Genomic DNA, 23859 nt, shown 5'->3' with positions numbered 1-23859 from the left:
ATATAAAACATATAATCTACTGAACATTACTACAACTAAACTAGTCATGACTGCTTGGTTATCGATTAATCATATTACTTTATCATTTTAGTTGGGGTTTCTCCTTGGTTGGTTAATGAAGTTAATCATACACGCAAGTATAATTGGCAAAAATACAAAATCCCGTTTTAGGAATTTTAATGAATAAAAGTAACGATAAGGGCAAGAGATGAAAATTTCTACTTGTCACCCGTTACTCTTAATTCCTCCCCACCTAATCAACGAAGCCTCAACACTATTTGGGCATTTTACAAATGAAATACTAGTGGCAGTTAAACTATTTATAATATCAAAACTGTTTATAATATTGGAATAAATGAAGTGACATCAGACATGGACAGTGAAAATTTATAAAGTCGACGGGATCTTGCTTGAAATGAGATGTGACGGAAATCTGAATTAGTTTAGCCATTAGGTTCCGGATATCAAAACAAGGATGTATGTGGTTAACTAGCAAGGCTGAGAAATGAGTCATAATAACCAGAGAATAACATCCTTACAAATAAAATTGCAACACAATGTACAATAAAATCAACTTTGATATGATTCTCATAACACAATAGTTATCTGTTTCATTACATAAATGAAATTTAGATAGAATACAAAACTTTTACACCCATCACTATCTATTTTTTCCTAATAAAAGAATGCTGCTGCTCTTTCCACCAAAACGAATACAAAACTCCCACTACTTGCTGACTGAACCTTTATGCTATTGAAATTTTACAATTATAAACAAACAAAAAAAATATTATTTTACAGAAATCTATATTGGGTAAAAAAATTGAAAAGGAAAAAAGAAGAATGAATGTACAACAAATTGAATATATCCACCACCTAGGACATTTCAACAAATCTGCAACGATAATGCAAGCAACCCTCGAGGTTCCTAGGCCTCACTCGTGTAAAAATTGGAAGGCTGGATTCTCGAGAAGTTGTGTTGCAGCTTTAACATCTGCAAAATCCTTCACTTGAAGCGATTCTGAGACTTCGTCAATGGAGAATGGGATGCTGCATTAAAAGACATGTATTCGTTATAGCTAACGTTTTCACCTACTTCACATTGTTCAAAAAGGTTGCACTTGAGGATTTAAGTTGTCCATATCATGTCCAATCCAACACTGAACTGAAGGAAGGAATTTAGTCATTAGAAACTACACACTGTTCATAAGGAAAAGAACTCGTCACTAAATCTAAAATTGGTGATGTGGCAATTGTATCGATATATTTTAATTAAGATCAGTATATTAGATATCAAAAAGCCAATCACTTTTACTTCTATTGATACAAGAATACAACTAAATTTTGCACTCAGTAACTTGTTGGTACTTAAAATTGATTCACTCATATATTTATTGGAACAAAATTTAGCCTTCCATCTGCTCAAACTCAATAGCTAGCGAAAAAAAATTGACAGAAATCTATGCTTCCTTAATCATCCCATGTAAGAAGTTTTAAAAGGCCAAATACCTATACTGCCCCTTAAACTTGGCTCCAGTTTTCTTTGACACCTTAACTAAGGCTAGTACCTATTCAACACTTAAACCTTGTCTTACGTGTGCCTATTAAACACAATAGCTGACACAGCAAAAAATAGTGTATTTTACCACTCTTAAGCGCGTGAATGGATCTGAAATTATATTTTTCCTTTTTATTTAAAAAACCCCCTTTTTCTAAAGCAACCGCATCATCACCTTATTAACTCCATACTGCCACTCCTCCGTCATTAGTGCCACCATTCTCCTTCGTTCTTCTTTCTCCTCACACCACCCTCCACCCTTCCCCTTTTTCCTCCTCTCCCTACCACTGCCACCACCCTCAATCCTTTCCCTTCCCTCCTTTTCTCCCCGCCACCACGTGCCATAGTGCCACCACCACTCCATTATTTGAGGTTGCACGTCATTTGCTACATAAATTTCTTTCTAGCGCCATTCGCTACATAATTTGTTTCTAGCATCACTTCATCAAAAAAAAAAAAAATCTAGCGTCTGCAAACTTTCAGAGCTCGCATCATTGGTAATAGTTAGATAAATAGGTCCTTTGTACAAGCTCATTCAAAGTTTTCCGGAAAAAATTCGCCGGAAACTGAGATTGGCATCAGAGAAATCGAGCTAACATGAAACGGAGAGGAAAAAAGATTTAAAAAATCAGAGATGGAGTACAAGTTGACTCGGGAGGTTGAATCGATGAGATACTTAAAATTGATCAAAAATTGGATCAAAGAAAATTGGTGAAGTATGAGCTTGACGAAAAAGAAGACGACGGAGAATTTTCCGACCATGAAGCACCGCAAATTTTCCAGGAACTTCAAATCATTCTTTGTATTCAGATATTTATTTTTTAGTCAATAGAACCAACCTCATACGTCGTCAATCTGCTGCAGAGTTTGAAAGAAATCAGATTCCATTGAAAGACTCTCCCCAAATACTCGAGTTTGAACAGTTAGAATGAGACCCATTTCTCTTTCTCTTTCTTTTTTTTCTCCAGATTTTTACCTTTCTTTTTCTTTTCTCACTTGTCTTTTACTTATTGGTGTCATTTGTTCGGTCAATGGCACAAGTGGGACAAGTTAGAGTGCTCAATAGGTACTGATCTTAGTTGAAGTGTCGAAATGAAAATTGAAGCCAAGTTTATGGGTTGTATAGGTGTTTGGCCTAATAACTAACTTTGACATTTTTTTTCCATATTTCGAGTTTAATATTAATTAGGCGAAATACATAAACGGCCCCTTTAAGTTGTCCCCAACGACCAACTGAACACTTCAACCGAGCCTTTTTCAATTAGACACTTCTAAACAATAGAACTATGACTTTTGAATACCCTTAGTTGACCTGGCAGACGCGTGTGTTCTACCAAAACTTTTAGCGCGTAAGTGTCTTTTTGTGGCCTAGAACACTTTTCTCTTTCCCTCCTTCCATGGCCGATGGACCATCTCCTTATCCATCATTTATGCACCATTTCATATATGTAAACACACCCAAAACACCACTAAACTCATTCACTGCAACCTTAATCATTAGACGTATTTCCAAGTCAAAAATCTTTTAAAAAAAATAAAAATTGAAGCTGAAAATGAAAATATTTTGACTTGCACTCTTTCTCAGCAGAAAATATGGAGATTTCACTCTTTGTCAGCGAAAAAATTTCTGGCTTGCACGCAATTTTTTTGTCTCAGATGAGTTGTGTATTTCAATAGCTAAAAAAGCAACTAAATCAAAAGTTAAAAAAAAAAAAAAACTGTATAAAAAGAAATGGGTTATTGTTGTTTGTTGATAAATTCTTGAATAAATAGTCATAAGCTCAAGACAAAGGTGAAGAGGGGAAAATGGGGTAGATGTATTGGAGAAAGAACAACAAGGTTACGGGCGGTGGGGGAGGACTTGCAAGAAGAGAAATGAGGTGGGAGGGGGGGAGGGACAAAGGGTTTAGACAAAGGGGTGAGAGGTTCTATTTTCCTTTTAAATTAAATATGGTTTAATTTTAATTCTTATTGATCGCCACGTGCCAAATATTAATTGGTTCTTAAAATAGTCTTCGAATGTGTATTACACGCGATGTGGGCTGATTGGGTCGGTATTTACTTGATACACTTTATAGCCAATAGAAGTGTCTAACTGAAAATGGGCTAAGTTGAAGTGTTCAGTTGGTCGTTGGGGACAACTTAAAGGGGCCGTTTATGTATTTCGCCTATTAATTATTATAAAAGGAACAAAAGGAGAAACTAGAGGATCATATGGAAAACAAAGAAACAGAAGAACGAACATTATTAGTCAAAAAGAGAAAAAGACAGATGTATGTAGAAGCGCTGAAAGATATCCCATTTATAATAAGCAGAAAAAGAAAATGCAAGGACTTGCTTATGCCTCAAGGATAAGTACGGAGCAGTAAACTGACATAACAGTGAATCTGCCAGATTTCAAATGCAGAAAGTTGTCTTTGACAATTAGAAGATAAGTTTAAAGAAGAAAATAGAAAGTCCCGGATAGTTTCGTAATAGAAGCTCAGAAAAGCTGTGTAAAGCACAATTTGCAAGTCAAATGAGTGGATGAGTTAATAAATTTTTCAATAGACAAAAGAAAATTTTGCCATACACATAATGGTAGTAGAGGTCGAGAAAATATAATGGTGATCACTGTAACACTTGCACACATTTATTTGCTAGGGAAGCAAATAATTATACTTATGCTTTAATTGCACAGAATTTGAAAGATTGAAACAGGTTAATTGTCAAATGAAAATATCACTAGCCGCAGAAGTTTTCAAATAGGGATGATAAGGGGAAAAACTTAATTGAATTATTGGAGAATAAGGGTTATTACCACCCCAATAAACCGAAAAACAGATTTAAGTTGGGCAATGTAACTCCACGCACTGCCACCTGTTTTTCCACATCATTTTTCCTCTTTATTTTTCCAAGACGTGATTTTTGTTTCATTTATTAGTTTTCCCCCCACCATCTTCTCCTCATCATCTTTCCACTGTAACCACCTATTATTATTATTATTATTATCAAAAGACTTAAATCATCTTCGCCCCTTATCTCTTTTAGCATTATCAAAGGACCTAAATCATTTCATCAAGTTTTTGTTTGAAAATTTTGATGATTTCTGCAGATTGAGTTGGCTGTGATGACAGGTAGTATACAAGATTTGAGTTGGTTGGGTGTTCGAATTCTATACAGAAAAGGAGGCAGCGTTTACTGGAAGTGGCTCTGACACAAGCTGAGGAGTTGGATTTGAAAAGGACGAATGACATTTGCCCAACTCTTGTTCGGAAAATATCACTTTTGATGGAAAAAACAGCGTTTGACCAGAAAATATGGTGTATTCCGGCCATAAGCTGTACTCTTTTGCCCTGTCTTCCACTAACGCGCCTCAAATTGAGTTAATACACTCTATTTGCCACATCAGCAAATAAGGGGGTAATAATTCACTTCGCACAAGTTTAGGCGGTCATAGGACCCTACAAACCTTTTTTTTTTTTTTGATAAGGTACCCCTACAAACTTAAGGTGTGGAGTTGGCAAAAGAGGACAAATATTCACAACACAGAGGACAATTGCTTACCTTGAATTATCATCCAATAGAAAAGAGTTGCTCTCGGCATTGTTTGAGTCCTCTGTCATTAACACCCTCATGCTTGATATGACCTGTAACAAAAGAGAAAGGAATTTCTCAAAAAATTCAACTATGCTTGGGTAAAAACACACTGTAGGACTTCAATAAGAAAAAAGCCATCACTATATGCATATCTTACATCTGGGGAAACACTCCGTGTGTTATAGTTGTCATCCCAATAGAGCGTACAGATTCTGTAAAGTTGCTGGACACTAAGAATCTGCAAAAGAAAGAAATTCAGAAAGAGTACGTATGGTGTTTTGTATTAAACTCAAGTGGAGAATTTGACAAAGAACTCTTTCAATCTAAATGGCAACAGGAAAAAACCCAATTTTAACTCTTACTTCAACATATGAATTTCGTGATACAAGATTATTTACAGAGCTAATGCTGATTTGAAGAAGAGAGACTTACAGGACACAAGTCATTGGTGATCTCATCATAAGATATCCTATACTTCTGATGTATAACCTGCGGACAAGTAACAGGAAAAGGAAATTTTATCAGTTGTTGTAGCAATATATAAAAACAAACCGGAAAATTGATATCAATTCTGTGCTGCAATTTACATCCAAAAAGTAGACATGAACAAATTCTACTAAAGGAAAAAATGAACAATAATTATCTGGCAACAAACAAGTCATGACAGCTGTGCAAGGAAACAATAAGAACTAGTGATTAGCTAAAACACCTCGAGAAAACTTCAACAGCTAAGTCCACCACTATACATTCAATTCTTTAAGAAAATGTCAGGGGAGTTCTGTTACAGAATTAACCATGTCTACTTGCTGGAAACTTTCATCAAACTACATTGAAAGAAATTAACATACCAAGAACCCAACAGCTTGTCTGATATGTTTGAGTTCATCCCAAGAAGAACCTGCATACTGCAAGTAAAGAAAAAAAGGAAATGGGTTCCAATTTTTTTTCAAAAATAATGAGCCACGACTAGCAATGTGTAAAAGTAAAGACATGAGGAACTTACCTCTTCTTTTGCTTGGCAGCACCACAGCTCTAGCTCAGCTAAACCAGCTTTAACATATTCCCCATTACTGAATGTACAACACTCCCTTCGGAGAAGAAGACTGCAAATTGCAAATTTAGCTGAATAAGTATTTGACAACTAACATATAATAAAAACACAAACTTAGAATAACAAATTCACACACCTGTTAAAAAGTTGTACATTGATATAAGAGAAGGTCTGAGTAAATATCTTTTGAACAAGAATTGGAGGCACCTGAAAAATAAACAATAATTAGTTTTAAAATTTTATTTCACGCACCCATAGACATATATAAACTGCAAGCATTAGCTTTTCTTGGAAATATGATAAAAGAAAAAGGTTATGAGATCCATACGAAATTTTCTTTCAATGTACAGAGAAGAGAGTTGAGGCATTCAATAATCCGCTGCCAGTGATTTGTCGAAGAGTCTTTGCCAAAGGATCGCCCACTTCTCAAACTTCCTTTGGAAGTCCTTGGTGCCTGAATTTCAACATATTACTATTATTATGTAGAAGGAAGGCTTCAATTGACAAATTACTAAAATCTAGTGCTAAATTCGAACAATCTCAAGAAACAACCACAAAAGAGCAGAAGCAGATTTCTCATCGGTCTTTCACCTATTAACATATTAATGGAAAAGAATAGCTACTAGTCTAAAACTAGCTTCTCCAACAGCGAGAACGATATGTATACGTACATTCTAGGCAACAAAATTTCAGTTCTTCACTCAAGTATGCAACTTAGATACTCAGTTCCTCCACAACTCAATGTTCAACTGCATGGCTATCATGATTGTGAGAGAAAGAAGGGATGGCGCCTTCCTTTCTCACGATAGGATCGATAGTCAGTAGCTCATTACCAATAGAGGAGTTCCCGGGAGATAGCTCTGTTTCGTGTGCATTAGAAGACATGAGTGCTTGTCTTAGCACGCACTGAAGTGACTCACATAGTAATGCTAAGGGCGGCGAAACATTGAGTCCAACCCAGGCTTTGCAAATGCAACTTAATAAGTGGGTGTGGTAACAGATCATTTTATGTCAACATTCATCTCGCCTTCAGCAACTTGCATAGCCCTAGCGATACCTATGCACTGATAGCAACCTATAGTTTTATTATTTGCTAAGCAGAAACGGTTTTGCCTTAAAGGACCATTCACATGTTAGCAAGTCTGCTCCAACACCCCCACAAACATCAACAGAATATTACCTTCAACAACAACAACAACCCAGTATAATCCCACTAGTGGGGTCCGGGGAGGGTAGTGTGTACGGAGACCTTACCCCTACCATGAGGTAGAGAGGTTGTTTCCAATAGACCCTCGGCATCCTTCCCTCCAAGAACTCCCCACCTTGCTCTTGGGATGACTCGAACTCACAACCTCTTGGTTGGAAGTGGAGGTTGCTTACCATCAGAGCAACCCCTCTTGTCTGCTCAGCTTGTTTAATTCCTTTATCTTTACAAAATATTTAACACTATAACTTACAGCTAACAATCATTATCTTTGGTGAGTTATAAATATTGTTGTACCAAATAACCTAAAATGATATAAATACATGCATCTCATTTCAGATGAACTATTTCTCAAGTCTAAGATAATCAAGTAATAAAAGCACAAGTATATAGGTTTTTTTTTTTTTTTTGAGAAGGTAACATATTTATATATTAATAAAAAGACTTCACTAAAAAAGTGAAGTCACCCATATTTACAACAAGTATATAGGTTTATAATGATATATTGAGTTTTTATATTGACTTGAGAGACGAATAACATTCTTTATTGAATTAGAGCTATACTCAATAACCTAAACATCAGAAGCATATCCCAAGCACTATCTATGAAGAACTTCAATTTGTATGACTAGTGCAAATGATCCTTTTTCTTTTCTCTGGATATGTAATAAGGAATAATATTGACAAAACGGGAGAAACAGTACACATCAAAAGAGAATTCACCATCTGACCTGGTTTGCTCTTGATCAAATTCGAAGAGAACATTAAGTGAATGCTTACAGGACTTGATATATTGCATGTAATCAATTTTTCATGAAATACATGTGATAAAGAAGGAAATAGGCATTATAATCTGTTCCCTTTTTCTCATGAGAATGAAAAACCCTATACTGAGTGACAAGGGAAACAAAAACGAAAAAGAACTTTCATGAATGTTGAGGATTCTCCTAAAAACAAAAACAAAGAAAATTCAGAGAATATCCTCTGTAGACTCTCACCTAATACCCCATGACGCATATTATGAACTATTATTAGTCATGAATATCTGCTTATGAATGAAAACTGACTGAGCATCTTTAGATAAAAGTAAAATTTAGTGGAAAAGGATTGGCAAATTATGCATCAACCTCTAAGAGCATCCAGCAGTTAGTGAATTGCCGAGAGAATTTTTCAACAAACCTGGATGCATAAGGAAAGGAGTGATCCCAACTCCTTCTTCAAGTTATCCCTAATAATTCCATAAATCTTTTCAACATATGCTGTAAGCTGCTGCTTGAAAAGCAGAGCAGGGTATTTTGCTTCAACTTGGCGTACTACCAATGCAGCTGCAGCTGCAGCAAGATTCACTGCAGAAGGTGACGAACGAAATCCCTGAAACCAACACAGCACCATCAGCAGCTTGAAAAGATATGAGAGTCAAACTACTAAAGCAAAATTCTATTACTCTTGACAGGACTAGATTACTAGAATCAAGTTTAAACAAGAGGTGAGGAAAATTCAAGAGCTTCAATACCATTGTCATTCTCCCAAATAGAGATGTCGGAGGTTGTGGTTTGCGGGTAGGAGTTGCACCAACTGCACCACCTGATTTCAGACTTTTTTGGATTAAGAACAACAACGTTGAGGTATTTGACAGCCAATATGCCATGTGGTCGTTGCTTTCTTGATTCTGCAATCAGTAGATACTTTGTTATGCTTCAAATTTGTTATAATGGTTCTAAATGCAGCATCAACCTTCAAAAATTTGACAAAGTAGGGCGGCACTCCTGTTTTCCCTGTACTCATGTCTCATGGATGAAGACTTACACCATTCAGCAGAAAGCGGAAACTGACAGATAAGTTTCTTATTCCACACTTTACTAATGATGGAAGTTACGTTGAAGTTACTAGAACACTGATATTCGTTTTCCATTTTTTGGTAATGATTCAAGTTGCCTCTAAAATTAAACACCAAGTAAATCCTTAAATGTGGTGTATCAAGTTTATTTCATACAGAAAGATATCAAATCATAATTTGAATCGGGTTTGAATGTCTAATAAATTTAAAATCTGGAAACTTCTACTTCCATATAAACTATTAAACAATTCTCCAGCTAAGTAAAATATAGGGATTCCTAAATCAAGAAGTATTTCGCATTAAATTGTAATGACCTACAGTTGTGGATGATGGTTGGACGAGACAATATAAGCAGCTGACTAAATTATACTAGGCGAAAATATATTATTCAAAAGCTGCAGCCAAATACTTTCTGTAATTCTCACGCTGAGATGCAGTTCCCATCTAGTCCAATATACTATGATTTTATAACTTCTTTTCCAACCTTCAACCCTTTTATTGCTGTCTACGGGTCTCTGATTTCCAGGATCATCTCTAATGTAACACCTCCAGATAACTTCAAAATAAAAAACTCAATTCCAGACAAGAAGGATTAGAAACCTAAGTTATCCTGCTAAAATGTGAAGTTCATGAACTTATTCAAGAGAAAATGTATATAGCTACTGACTACACCAAAATCTGTTACGTTACTGTTGCTTGTGTATACATTGTTGACATCCTCAAAAGAGAATGATATAGGTAAATAAGATGCTGAAGATCATATTGACTTCCCTCCACAGTGGTTCAAAATTCAAATAGGAATGCTATGTGCAGATTTTTTTCCTTTCCTAATCGATGCGGGTAGCAACAGCAAAATTGCTTTCTCTGTAACAATATTAAAGATAACGTATATTCATCTCCAATATCTTTACTTAAATAAATGTATGTTTATCTCCTGGTCTGACCAGAACCAGGAAATCACTTTTCACTGCAGTCAGGCAATTATTGTCCAACATTAGCGGGTTCCTTGGTCCAAATCTTCAGTTTCTCAATATCCATGAAACATGTCCATGTCAATGTAAATATAATATGCAACTACATGTACATACCTCAATGGCTGAACCAATCATCTGAATCAAACGATCAAACACACTGGTCCTCTCAGCTTCGAAGGATTTCCAATTGAGAAGGCATTTATAGATGGTAAAAGCTGCGACAGGCTTTCCTTGGCTGAACCCCACGTCCTTCATCACACAGTCAATGAGTGCATCAACATCCTCCTGTAACAAGGTCAACAAAAACTCCAGTTGACAAAACTTTCTATATCAGAAAGTAGGAAAAAGATAATATAAAGTATCCATAGAAGCACATACATGCTGTCGATCAATAGGAGGTCTCCTCAACTTGCTGTCGGGGGTTTCATAATTTTTAGACGGTGTGAAACTCGGTGCATCCTGCAAAAATCAGTCCTCGTAATCAGTAATTAAGAGTTTGACACCATCCTGCAAGTGAGGTAACTTAATCACTACAAAAGTGTGTCTTACATTAGTCCGGTTTTCATCATTGAGATGGTGTCCATTTTCAACTATCTGAAAATACAAAACATTGTCTCAGGGTTGTTAACAGTAGTTGTCAAAAGGAAAGAGAAGAATGAAAATGATGATTTTTCCCTGGTAAGTACCTTGGAAGCCGGACTAGGTGAATGATCTGAAACCCGCTTAGCAGGGGTTAACAATGCCTGCTGTCGAAGAATCTGGTTCTCAGATTCCATGTCAAAAATTTTCTCCTCAAGCCTAATAGCCAAAAAAAACAGTGATGAGTAATGAAAGTTAGCACTAGACCTAAATGTCAATACATGTGTTTGTACGACAATAAAACTTCTACACATTTATTCAATTCAAGCAACATATGCCTAAAAATCCATTCAACCTTTGCATAGTAGTCTTCAACTGAACGATCTTGGACTCTGCCTCCATTGCTTGCTTCAACCGCTCCTCACTAAGTTTATTTGTTTCTTCATATTTTGTTTCCGTTTCACCAATCTTCTTTTCTAGAGAACTTACCATACTCTAATATTCAAAGAAAATAATTATCAAAACTTGAATGCCAAGTGGCTTCAGTTAATAAACGTAGCAAGCAACAATAGACATCTGGCTTTAATGTTTCGGTTGACCTACCTTTAGGTTCTCATTTTCAATGCTAAGTTTGTTCATCAATTCATGGTCAATAACGGGGACTTCCTGTACAATAGGGATTTGCTCTGCTGCTCTTTTTGCATTTTCACGTTCTTTGACAAGCATTTCCTTGGTTTCTTTGAACTGAACTTGCAGCTCCTGAAAAGCAGATTGTAGTTTTGCATTTTCGTGTGTTTTTGCTTCTTCAAGATCCGCCTACAAAAATGGAATATGAATAATAAGCTGGAAGGAAGAAACAAAATGATCACATAAGGATATAATGGTTGAGATGGGACAAGCTTATATTCTCACTAGCATTACTTCTATTCAGCATGCACAAAAGTTGAAAGTTTTTGGCACATTTGCTGAAAAACATGCATCCTTTTCAAGTTAAGTAGCTTTCAACCAGTGGGATACTGGATGTGATTCAATCACCCACAAACCACTGTTTCCAAATGATATAAAACAAAGACAGCAAGAAAGTGACCCAAATCTCTCAAGGAGCTGAAGCAGTGCATTACTTATACCGAGTCCCTCTATTCTTGTGCTTTAGTATTCGCTTCACCAAATACAATTATAGAGCTGCGTGTATCTTTTCTAGTTCTAAACACTACCCAAAAAATCCTTAACCTGATTAACAGGCAATATTTGGTATTACTTTTTTAAGGCAATTTTTGGTTTTTCTTCCCCGATTTTTAATGGATCAACAAAGGCACCTACGAAGATTAAAGAAGATTGTTCTGGGACTTGCTTTAGAGAATGCATTGATCAAGGATATTTTGTGTCATGAAAAAAACAAGTACCAAAATGTGGCTGAACAATTATGTATAAAATTTTATCTACTGACCCTCATGCGTTTCTCCAGCTGCAATCTCCAAGTTAATTCTTCAACTTGCTTCTCTAATTTATTCTTTGCAGCTTGCAGAGCCCCAGTCTCCCGTGCAGCCTGAATAGGGATAAGTAAGAACAGAACTCAGGTCAAAGAATAAATTGAATCTAGCAACCGAAAAAGAGTCATATTAGCAAGCATATTCGTATCTTTAACTATTTTCAGTTGAAGTGCACGATGCGCGGAGAATATGTATGGTTGACTTTCAATATGACTATGTTTAACACCAATCAAAAATTAAAACAAAAGGAATCTTCTATAGATAACAACTAGTTGTTGAAGTACTATCATTGGAACATGGAATAAAATCAATTCGTACAGATGTATAAAGTACTGATTTTAATGATGTATTATGCTTTTGTTGAACAGGAACCTAGAAAAGCATGTCAACCCAGCAGTAGGGAAAAAATATGCAACTTGAGTAGCTACGTGAAATACCTTTTGCAGTCCAAGACTCCAAGTGGTTGCTAAACCAAGGCCTTAATTATTAATGTGAGCCCTATATGTAGTCTTTGATTTAGTACTATGGCTTGCAAGTTCATGGAGTTAGAGAACCATCTTAAATAACTTCTTTTATAGTGGTGGTGTTCGAGCCAACTTGCATGCACCTCGACGAATCCATCGAGTACCTACTACCTCCCACCAACACAGATACCGAGTAACTTTGCCTACAAGACTTAGCCATATCGAAGGAATTCACCAAATGTCGCCACTGTTTGAACTCGAACCTGGTTCCCAAGGTTGTCACCCCAATATTCAATTGCTATGCCATCCCTTTTGGGGTCTTTTTTTTTGTGATGAAGTCGCCCCCTTTGGGACCTTTTAGATAATTTATTTTAAGAATTGAACACTGATTCCCTTTAAAGCAGCCACTCCCACTTCCTTGGCCAAAATCATGAAAGTAACTTTTAAATTCAAGAATTTGATGTCAGCACAAGAACCATTCACGATCAGTTTCTACAGGGTACAAGCATACAGTAATCTTATATAGGAGTATCCGACAATTTTCAGGCAGAATATATAACAAAAATAAGACGGCTTTAGAGAGTGAAAAATTTGTCCAACAAAGATGATAAAGAGAGATGCAGAATGAAAAATTACCATCTTAAGTTTCTTCAGTTCCTTACGAGCAACTCTACCTCTCCAAGCACATTGAGTGGTAATTGCAGCTTTCTTGAGCTTCTTAAATTTCGAACACGCCAAGAACTTGCGACAATGGCTCTGGACATACAGTGTGAGGGTTCATAAAATTCAGCAGTAGCTTTTGAGATATGTTATTCAGTTGGAAAACTGTTGCGAATAGACTACATCTATAAAGTAGGAATCTATCTCAAAAATTTTAAATGATTATCCTTCATTTGAGATATGTTATTCAGTTGGAAAACTGTTGCGAATAGACTACATCTATTAAAGTAGGAATCTATCTTAAAATCTTTAAATGATTATCCTTCATTTAGCCCCAAGGATTGGTTCAACCATTTACAGTCCTACTATAAACCTGAAGGTCATGAAATTGAACCCCGCTTATCCATAACCTTAGCCTAAGCTTACCATTCTCCTGAAACAAAAAGAAAGAAAAAGACAGAATTATCCTTCAGATATTGAAAGGTTACCTGAATAATAATTGCTGCTTTGTTCTGCCTTCTGAATCGAAGCTCATCGCGTGCAGCCATCCCACGCAATCCTGTCTGAATCGAAACAGCTGAGGACCACAACTCTTTGTAAGCCTTCCTAGAAAGATGCATGCGCACATTTGTCTGGATTCTGAGAGAAGCTGCTTCCCTCCGCAAGCTCTCATATACACGTCGAGCAAGTTCCCCTACAATAACCAAGCGGAAATAATCAAATGACTAACATGATTCCTAATGTGCATCCTAAAGTACAAACCCGCGCATGCAGCAAATTAATTACCTCGGCACAGAGATTGTATCTGTATTGTCGACCGACGTAACAACGTAAAACTTCTCTGAGCCATGTAAGAACGAACTTTTCTCTGGATAATGCTGGCAGATCTCCCGAGCACCTCTGTCCTTCGACCATCCAGCTCTGCCATTTGACCAGCTCTTAGAAACACCTTCGTTTTACCAATCTGCAAAACCAAATAAGGACCAATGAATGGCATTCAAAGCCTAGGCGTGGGAGAAGTCTCACAAACGAAACTAGGACGAAGATTTGATATTCAAACCATATTAAAGTGTGCTTATAAAAAGAACAAAAACAACTCTGTGAAGACAATAAATACAGCATATTAGACTTGCCACTAAAGCTTGCAGCATCATGAGCAGAAAAAACAGCATACACTAGGAGAAGAAAAACTCAAAAAGTGCATTTTAGCACTCAATGGTAAAGAAGAGGAAAATGGACTAAATTCAGGAGCCCATTTGAGATCAGCCAAATCCAGAAAGAGGTCAAACAATGATTTTGTTATTATTATTTATTTGCCTATTTACTTTTCAATCGCTTGGTCAAAAATTTGCAAATCTAAACAAGTTCAAAGCACATTCATAAGGAGTCAACCAACAAAAGAGACAAGAAAGAAGATCATATATGAAATAATTTGTCAAAAGCTATTACCCAACTATAATAGGGCAATAATAGGAAGAATGAGATAATGACATAGAAGAGATGGGAGACAAGCCACAAAGGTAAAAGCAATCAACTTATGATCCTCCAAACATTTGTATTATACTTTCTTTTAAATATGGCAATTAAGCATAACAATACAAAATGGGACACAACTCACTTGATATATCTTAGTGAATAAATGGTTACATGTGTACAAGTAAATGGCTACGTTCAGAAAGTTAACACATATTTACAGCAAATTCAAATGATTTTTGTGATATTCTGAAATAATACAGAAGATAGAGAAGTACATGCAAAAGTTTGAAAGTATTTCATATCCCAAAAAAGTAATTTCAAAAAATTACCTGGTAGCCTTCAAGTCCAACTTTCTCCAAGAGCCTTTTGCATGCAGCGACCTCATCCGTACTGTCATGAATTGGTCAAACATATAAAATAAGAATCTGTTAACAATTTGAATTACACAAGGTAATAACATACCTTCCATCTAAAACTTCAGGGGAAAGGATGCCAAAGCGATCTAGAAATTCATAGAATGGTTTCCGTGTAGGATATCCAGCCATGCTTATTCTAATTGCTTCCATCACTCCCTAGAATTAGAATTAGAGTGAGCGCAAATCCAACTCACACAGGCACTAACAACAAGAAAATTCAATACTTGCTTACCCCACAGCGCAGCTGCTGCAGAACATTGTGATTCTCGAAGATAGCTGGCTTTAGCAGATTATTAGGCTTTACACATCGAATATAGTGGGGTTCTGTTGCACTTAATGTTTCAAGCAAAGATTGCAGTTGTTGCTGCAAAAATAGAACGAAACAAATCACGGTTCAACGTGCTCCCAGTGTAGTCCCACAAGTGGATAAGAGGGAAAAGCAAAAATGAGAAAAAGGAAGTGAAATTTACGTGCCTTAAACCTTGTGCCAATTGAAGAGAACTTTGATTGTTTTGAGGATTCCTCATTTGATGTTGGAAACAACCCAGATACAAAGGAACACATTGAAGCACTCAGGAGCGCCTGGTGCTCAGCAATAACATAATCTTTGTTTTTCTCCAGAAACAACTCTGTTTGATACGTGACCTGGAGAAAATAACATGCATATAGTGTCCATATTGTGTGTTAATTAACAATTCTAAACAAGATATTAGAAATGCCAAAAGAATCAAAAAACTTACATCGCCAGCATAATGGCATATAGTGAAGTCAGAACGAGCCAACTTGGGCTTGCAGAACCGCTTATGGTTTTTGAAAGTTTGATAGAGCTTTTGAGCAAACGTGTCATGAGTAGATCTAGGAAACATGCTACAAACACAGAAAAGAAAACATTGTGAGCATCCTAAGCAACCAAACATGAGCATGAGTAGCACAATTAAGTGCGACAATTGTAAGTGAGAATGGATGATAAGGCTACAGTTATTTTTTGTGCACCCACAAGGTTTTTATATGTATAGAAGATTGGGTGTTGTTCATAGAAAACCACATCGTTTGTAAGGTTTTCTACTTTTTGGTATACTACTTGTATACAGGTGTGTTTCGCCCTTCATTAATAAACTTTTATTACTTTACCAAAAACATGATAAGGCTACAAGTAAAACTTCAGCAAGTTACTTACCAAGCTTCATCAAGAAGTGCTATAATACCACCTGGTTTCTGAGCAATGGAAAAATTAAGATGTCACTAAAATAAGGAAAGAGGAAGTAATTAAGTGTTGGTCAAATGCAAATAAGAAAAAAAATAAACTGAAATGAGAAAATGAAGGGCAAAAGAAGTTATCTATGTTCTATTATTAAGCAGATCTTTGATAAGGAAGAAAATAGAAGATGTTAGCCAGTTAGCTCATTAGATTTTAGCCGACGTAATAACATGATTTTCGGTCTTCTACTACTAGAACATCTCTGTAGATTTTTATATTCTGTGCATAAGCGTTTTTGCTACATGTTATTACTGCTTATCTATGGAAAAATCATCTCTGAAGCTATTAAACCCTAAACCTGCAATAAGGAAACTCTTAACCCAAAAGGTTCTACGATCACAAGAAGTTAGCAAAACGAGTCAGAAAAACACTGCATCAGTAAATCCGACAAATGTTTGCAAAGAGAATAACATATTCCTAATGGAAGACAAGTGACTGCCAAAAGAACTGCAGAGATTTTACAAAGAGGAAAGTAGCAACTTTTCCTTTAGTGACTCAACTGACTAGAAATATATTCTGGGACATTTGCAAAGAATTGTAAAACCTTATGCACCCAAAAACTCAGCACAAACCTTTTCTATCAGATCAAGTATATCTTGATTATCAATGAACTCAATGTAGCTCCAGTTAATTTCTTCTTTTGTATACTCTTCTTGCTCCATTTTGAAAACATGCTGCAAAAACATTAGTAGGTTTCATAAAGCTGTGCATAGGACAAAAAATTAGTGCGAAAAAGATAAGGAGACAGCCAGAACCTGATTGAAGTGCTGCTGAAGCTTCTCATTTGTTAAATTGATACAGAATTGTTCAAAGCTGCAGACATAATCCACAAAAATGATGCATTATACAAAAGGATATCCAAAACTAATCAGCTTTGAGATGCAAAAAATTTCAGACACTCTGGAGTTACCAAAATGTAACAAGATACTAGAGTGTGCGTCCTTAAGCTTCCATAAATATCAGACGTATAAAGAAACCAAAAACAGTTAACTAACAACAAAATCTTAAGTCCACGTTAAATGTGATCAATGAAAGTGCACAGATAAATTCAATACAATTTCAATAAAATAAATGTGACCCTTGACACAACGTGAAATACCATGCCACTTGATTGCTTGTGGAGATGTCAAGGGAATTCTTTAATAGTTCACTCCAAGAGATAACTCATGTACAATCCAACCAAAAGGCAACAAGTAAAGCACCTGTTAGTCTTGAAACTCTCAAATCCATAGATATCCAGCACGCCAATCAAAGATTTAGAATTGGGATCTTGACCAATTGAACTATTAATCTTATCAACCAGCCTGCAAACAAATGTTGAAGGGTCTGAATAAACTGACAATTTATTTTTGTAGAAGTAAAGAATACTACAAGCAAAGAAGATAACTGAACCTGTCATGTAATTCCTGTCCAGACACAAAACTAAATCTTACCAGTCAAACAATCTTGAGTAAACAACTTTTGCAAGAGCATCTCTACTGGTAAGTGCAGCTTCTGGATCCAGCCATTTGGTGATGGTTTCGTCACGAGTTACAATAACGCGTTTGCAAAGGGAATCCTCTAGAGCCTTTACGTCACACCTATAAGTAAAATATAAGTTTAGTGGCTACTCCGTGTCTACAGTCTATATATAAATATGTGTGTGTGTGTATAAAAGAAATGCTTCAAACCAGTAAAAGAGAATAGTACGCATTGATTCAATGTTAATAATAATGCATTGATTCAATGTCAATAATATACCACTTACATGAATAGCTCAGCAGCAGTTCTCAGATGAAACCAAGATTTCTCATCTTTGGGCACAGACGAATCTATCTCCTTCCCCTTTGCAAATTCAATGTTTCCAAGATGGAGAATTGCTGCCACTACCCGAAATATTGCATCCTGGGAAGAATGCACAAGGTAACCAAGAAAGTATGAGGAAAATCCAGATTTAAGCATATTTTACTGTCATAGTAATTTCCCAAAGATACCTGTTCTTCAGAGCTTATGCCAACAACATCCATTGCCCTTCTTGTAGCCAAGTATTCTTTGGAATCATCAATCTCATCTAGCTGAAAACAATTTGTCTGATTGAGGTAATGAAATGTCCTAGGATTGTCCAATTTGAACCTTTTAATGTCCTGAAAGTGTAGAAGATAAAATAAGAAGCTTGGCAAACATGTTCATATGAGAGATTATTCCTCAATATGAACTAAGATATCGAAGAGAGAAGGACAAGGAGTTAAGCCACAGGCAAAGATTGCAGCACCTGTACTAATTATGTTACTAAAACAGAGTATTGTATCAGATTTTTTTATAAACGAATTGTAGAAATGCGAAGATGGTTTCCCTATCAGCTAGTCAAACTAAAGTATGGTACTATTTTTCTACTAGGGGCAAAGCATACTCAGGAGGGGCACAAATAACCAATATTGAAGTTGCTGGGTTATCTATAAAGAAAAAAATCATAACCGTGTATATTAACATCTTTTACCCTTCATGTCCATTGGATATTTACACTCTAAAGAAGATTTGGTGTTCAATTGGATAACCCATATTGGACTATTATTTAACTTCTGAAGCCAATCACAAAATATAAAATCAGCCAATAACATAATAAGCTGTCAGAGGAGAGAACAATTTAAAATGTCAAATCAGGTATCATTAGGAAAAAGGGCATGGGTGGCCTGTAAAAGTGAGTGCAACAGTGAACGAAAAATTTGGTTGAATTTTCCAACAAAACATAAGGGGGAACTGAATATTCAAGCGGGTAACAATATAAAATACTGCTTGTTCATGATGTTTATGCTTCCTAGAAATCCATCTAATGAAGTAAACAGTGGTCCCATTACCTCTGGCGGTGCAGCACAAATCATGTAGAAACAATGATAATTTCTCTCAGGATCAGACACCTGGCAAACACGAGATCTTTCGAGTAAATACGTTCTGACAGCAGCTCCTGAAATCCTTCCCTTCTGGTCAAACTGGATCTCCACAAACTTACCGAAACGACTGCAATCGAAATTACAACCATGGGGAAATTATTCCCAAAAAAATACAACCAGAGGTTACTATAGCACTTATGCCCTCTGATCACTTAACAAACTGAAAAATCTATCCAACCTTGAGTTATTGTTTCTGACAGTTTTCGCATTACCAAATGCTTCCAGAACAGGATTAGACTGCAATAAGCAAAAATACAGCCATCGCGAAGATCAGATTAAGATTCGATGGCAACAGATGATATTTGGTTCTACAAAAACAATTATCGGCAATCAATCGTCCACGCTCTAGGTACAACAGTGTAAGGTTTATTACCTCCAGGACTTGCTGCTCGACTGATCTACTACCTTCAGCCGCAGCTCTCCCACCCATGTAAGCAAGATAGCGCATGAGTTGCTTGGTGCTTTCTGTTTTACCAGCGCCACTCTCCCCACTAACCAATATTGACTGACTTACTCCTTCATTGATCATAAGTCTGCATCCATAGTAAATATATTTTTAAATGACAATTTCAAAATAGACTGTTTGGTTCATAAACAACAGAGAAGAACAGACCTGTATGCCGCATCTGCAACAGCATAAGGGTGAGGACTTAGCTCCCCAAAAGCTGCACCTTTATATTGGGACATCATATGTGTATCATATAAGTGAGGTAGCCTTCTAAAAGGATTGACAGCGATTAATATATTCCCTGTATATGTCTGTAATCATCATTTATTAGGTTACTTCACTAAAGACAATTACTCCAGAACATTAAAAAGAGAGATCTTAAAAAATGACAAGAAACTCACATATATTTCATTAATATCATATCTAGCCTTTAAATTATGCAAAACTCCTGGTTCGTGCAAATAAGCCAGCTTCGTCATGTCATCGACACCAGAAGGCGGAGCTTCAGCATCTTTGGCGTAGACATTAGAAGACTTAACAACAACCTGCCATAGATTTCAGCAAGTAAATGAACGAGGTTCGTCATATCCCAAAACTCTGCTTGATTACCAATGTGTTAGAAAGAGTAAGCAAGATACAACTCAATGTCCTGTTCGTTGAATGAACCAGCTCATCATTTACTTCTTTCCTACAATAAGATGCCATGTGCTCACTTACCGTTTTACCAGAAGTGCAGAGAACCTTTATGTCTGAACCATTAACCTCTAAAACTTCCCCATCTATCCAGGCTTCATCAGGATCCTCCACCCAAACAAGAGAACCAACCGGTAAACTAACGGAAGCAGCCTGCAAATACAACAATGTGGGGTTGCCCATTCAGAATTATGTATTATAGCCCATACCAATGGTTTATACTCTTTTATGCTGCCCTAAAACTTATAAGCAGACAATATAACTCAGATTGAGGCTGCCACATAAAGGTCATGATTTGTTTATCATTTTATTATGCTGCAACTCAGCTCACTACTCACACTCGTCGACCATTAAAAAGTTGCAGAAATACAAGAGAGTGCACCACGAAATTTTACTAGTTTACCAACTTTACTTTGAAAAGCATGACAGTGGCAGAAATTAAACATTAATTTCTTTGAGATTCTTAATAATGCTGATGCAGGAGATGAAGCATCAACCATGACCCTACCTCCAACCCGCTAACACAACAAGTCAATAAACTACACAGATTGAGAAAAACATTAACATACTACTTCAGCTTTACTAAACTCGTAGCGTCTAAGAATGTACTAACCAAAGCAGAAGCTTTGACAGTACTTAGTCAGTGATAGAAAAGACATAAATAAGTCTAATCACCATGACCAACTTGACCTAAAATTAACAATTCGACCTAAAAGAAAATGATACAAAGTAAAAGAAAACAACAGTCCCTTCAACATCAATAGATTGTAGCAATATATGATCTTTCTCAACCAAAGCTGAAGTTTTTACAGTACTATATCAGCAAAATAAAATGGCATAAACAAGTCTTAGTCAGCATGACCAAATTGCCCCAATGGCATAAAATATCAATCACACAATCTAATAAGAATGAGGAATACCCTTTAAATCAAATAATCTGTTCAAAAAAAAATTATATCAAGAAATGCAAATCAAACAATGCTGTACTGCAATAATAACAGATGAAGAAATAATCCAATACCATATTTTTAAATGAGTCCAATCAGATCAGATTGTTGGGCGACTTCTAAATCAGCTTCTGTATTCAAACAGATCAAGAAACCAGTGACTGAATAAACCCAATCTGATTTACTCCTCAAAATGACAAGTATAAAGCAAGACTCCACTTTTCTTCTATTGCTCTCTGACTTCACCTTGACTCAAATTCTTTTCAACTTTTTCAAATCAAGATCTAGTGAGCAAATGAACTGGGAAAAAAAAGCCCTTTATTCTGTACCAATAACCAGTCCGATTTTTCGTGGAAAATTAAAGAAAAATCAGAGAGGTTTAAAGATTTCAAGAAAATGCTCAAATGAAGAGCAAAGAATTGAGGCTTTGTTCGAGTTTTTTGGTTTTTCGTCTTGTCTTTTTTTCTTTTCTTTTCTTTTCTTTTCTTTTTCTTGCTTCTTTCACAAAGCCCACGTTGTTTGGGGTTTGGACTAAGTTATATTAATAAGTAAGTAATTGAATGACTAATTGTTGTAATTAAAGAGAGTAATAAGAATATCTGTTAAATGAACTGAATACCAAGTCTACCCTCCTAGATTCGCGTTATTACAGCGAGTACCAAAATCGAACAGGTCAGAAACGCGGACAAGATATTGTCCGTGGTCCCTACCTTTTAAAACGGCGCGGCGGTAATGTACCGAGGATATAGCGTTTGATTAGGCTATACGACATCGTATAATGTTGTCAATTTATGTTTTGTCAAATTAGGGTAAAAATGGATTCCACTAGGTAATAAAGCAACAGTCAGTTTAGGGGAGTAGTAGTTAAGCTGTTTGCCACAGTAGGACTTCTGGTCAACTTATTACCCACAGCCCACAGGTAGGTGAAAGCAAAAAAGGGAAACCTATATACCTACTCTAATCAATTGGTCAACAGTGTCTTTTCTTTTTCTTTTCTTTTTCTATTTGTTTACCGAATTGGCCAAATTTTCAGGGTACTAAAAGTTTTTTTTTCTTTTTCATTAATTACTCATTTCAAATTATTTTCCTCAAATCCATTAAAAATATGCATCAATTAATATCTATATCATGATAAATTATGCATTTTATTTATTATTTCTTAATTGATATGCAAAGTCCACAGTGGACTTTATTTACCCAATAGGAGTGTTTGCTTGGCCAAATTTCCAGGGTACCAAAAGTTTTTTTTTCTTTTTCAAAAAATATTATATTTTGAAGAGCTGAGATGTTTGACTTATAGCCCGTTTGGCCAAGCTACAAAAATCAGCTTATTTTGAGAAGTGCTTTTTTCAAAAATACTTTTCTCAAAAGTACTTTTGGTGAAAAACAGTTTGTGTTTAGCTAATTAGTTTGAAAAGCACTTCTGAGCAACAATTAGTGTTTGGTCAAGCTTTAAAAAACTGTTTCTAAGTGTATTTTTTCTCAAAAGTACTTCTCAAAAAATTATTTTTGGAGAGAAGCTACTTTTTCTGTTTCTCCAAAACTACTTCTGCTTCTCCTCAAAAACACTTTTTTCTCTTCCAGAAGCTTGGCCAAACACCTCAAATTGAGGCCAAAAGTGCTTTTGGCCACAAAAAAAAGCACTTTTGGCCAAAAATAAGTTTGGCCAAACATGCTATTAATTTTTTAGGAATAGAGTAAATAGTTTGAGTAATAGTAAAAGTTATTTTTTATTGTGAAAGAAAACTTTAAAAAGTAGATTCACCTAAGAAGTACAAGCAGAATTAGTGTTCATTTTTTTCTTTACAAAAGTACAATACTTAAATTTCAAATTTAATAATGTTTACTCTTAAAACGGATAACAATTGAATTTATACGCGATTTTAAGGGTATGTGGATTGATTCAACAAAAATAATCAAGAATGTTAGATAAACGAATTAAATATAGAATGAATAACCAAATCAATTATGATGTTACAGTCGGGCTCGATTTGGGCTGAACAGTAATTTTGGCCTCGATCAGACCCTTGGCTCGAAGCCAAACGTATATGAAGAACAACAATAAATTAAGAACTTTTAAATAGCTAGAACCTAGAGAAATCAATTTGTATTGCCTTGGTATGCATGTTACAATGTCTTCTATTGAAATAAAAGTTTCCTCTTTATATAGTAGGAGAGTTTCACCCCTAGTACAAGTCTAATAAAGGTAAAAATCTTCCTTTCTCCTTAATTACGGACCCGTTACCGACATCGGACGATATCTACATCGTGATATCCGGTTGGACGCAGATATCACAA

General features: G+C 35.9%; 1 protein-coding gene across 2 annotated transcripts; it reads right to left on the bottom strand.

Moving 5' to 3' along the window:
* Window positions 1-560: 560 nt before the first annotated feature.
* On the bottom strand, window positions 561-22101 carry LOC107827657 (myosin-6). 2 transcript variants are annotated; one of them, XM_016654843.2, is made up of 39 exons: window positions 21636-22101; window positions 20639-20767; window positions 20323-20466; window positions 20087-20232; window positions 19847-20006; window positions 19652-19710; window positions 19381-19540; window positions 18520-18669; window positions 18294-18430; window positions 17980-18126; window positions 17749-17850; window positions 17302-17359; window positions 17119-17220; window positions 16466-16503; window positions 16029-16155; window positions 15763-15933; window positions 15521-15652; window positions 15335-15444; window positions 15202-15262; window positions 14183-14360; window positions 13885-14090; window positions 13373-13492; window positions 12230-12328; window positions 11386-11598; window positions 11138-11277; window positions 10890-11001; window positions 10753-10797; window positions 10582-10662; window positions 10318-10488; window positions 8906-9061; window positions 8572-8763; window positions 6517-6642; window positions 6325-6395; window positions 6141-6240; window positions 5986-6042; window positions 5570-5626; window positions 5295-5375; window positions 5105-5187; window positions 561-1050 (listed from the first exon to the last, which is right to left on the bottom strand). In XM_016654843.2, exons 1-39 carry the CDS (start codon window positions 21636-21638, stop codon window positions 936-938), a joined length of 4539 nt encoding a protein of 1512 aa, XP_016510329.1. In that variant the 5' UTR covers window positions 21639-22101; the 3' UTR covers window positions 561-935. The 2 variants fall into 2 exon arrangements, with proteins under 2 accessions (XP_016510329.1, XP_075100877.1); XM_075244776.1 differs by lacking the exon at window positions 16466-16503 and having other exon boundaries at window positions 16029-16189; window positions 17100-17220; window positions 21636-22082.
* Window positions 22102-23859: the final 1758 nt, after the last annotated feature.

The sequence above is a fragment of the Nicotiana tabacum genome, chromosome 22 (genome assembly GCF_000715075.1).
Source record: "Nicotiana tabacum cultivar K326 chromosome 22, ASM71507v2, whole genome shotgun sequence".
Lineage (NCBI taxonomy): Eukaryota > Viridiplantae > Streptophyta > Magnoliopsida > Solanales > Solanaceae > Nicotiana > Nicotiana tabacum.
This window is presented reverse-complemented; position numbering and strand designations above follow the sequence as displayed.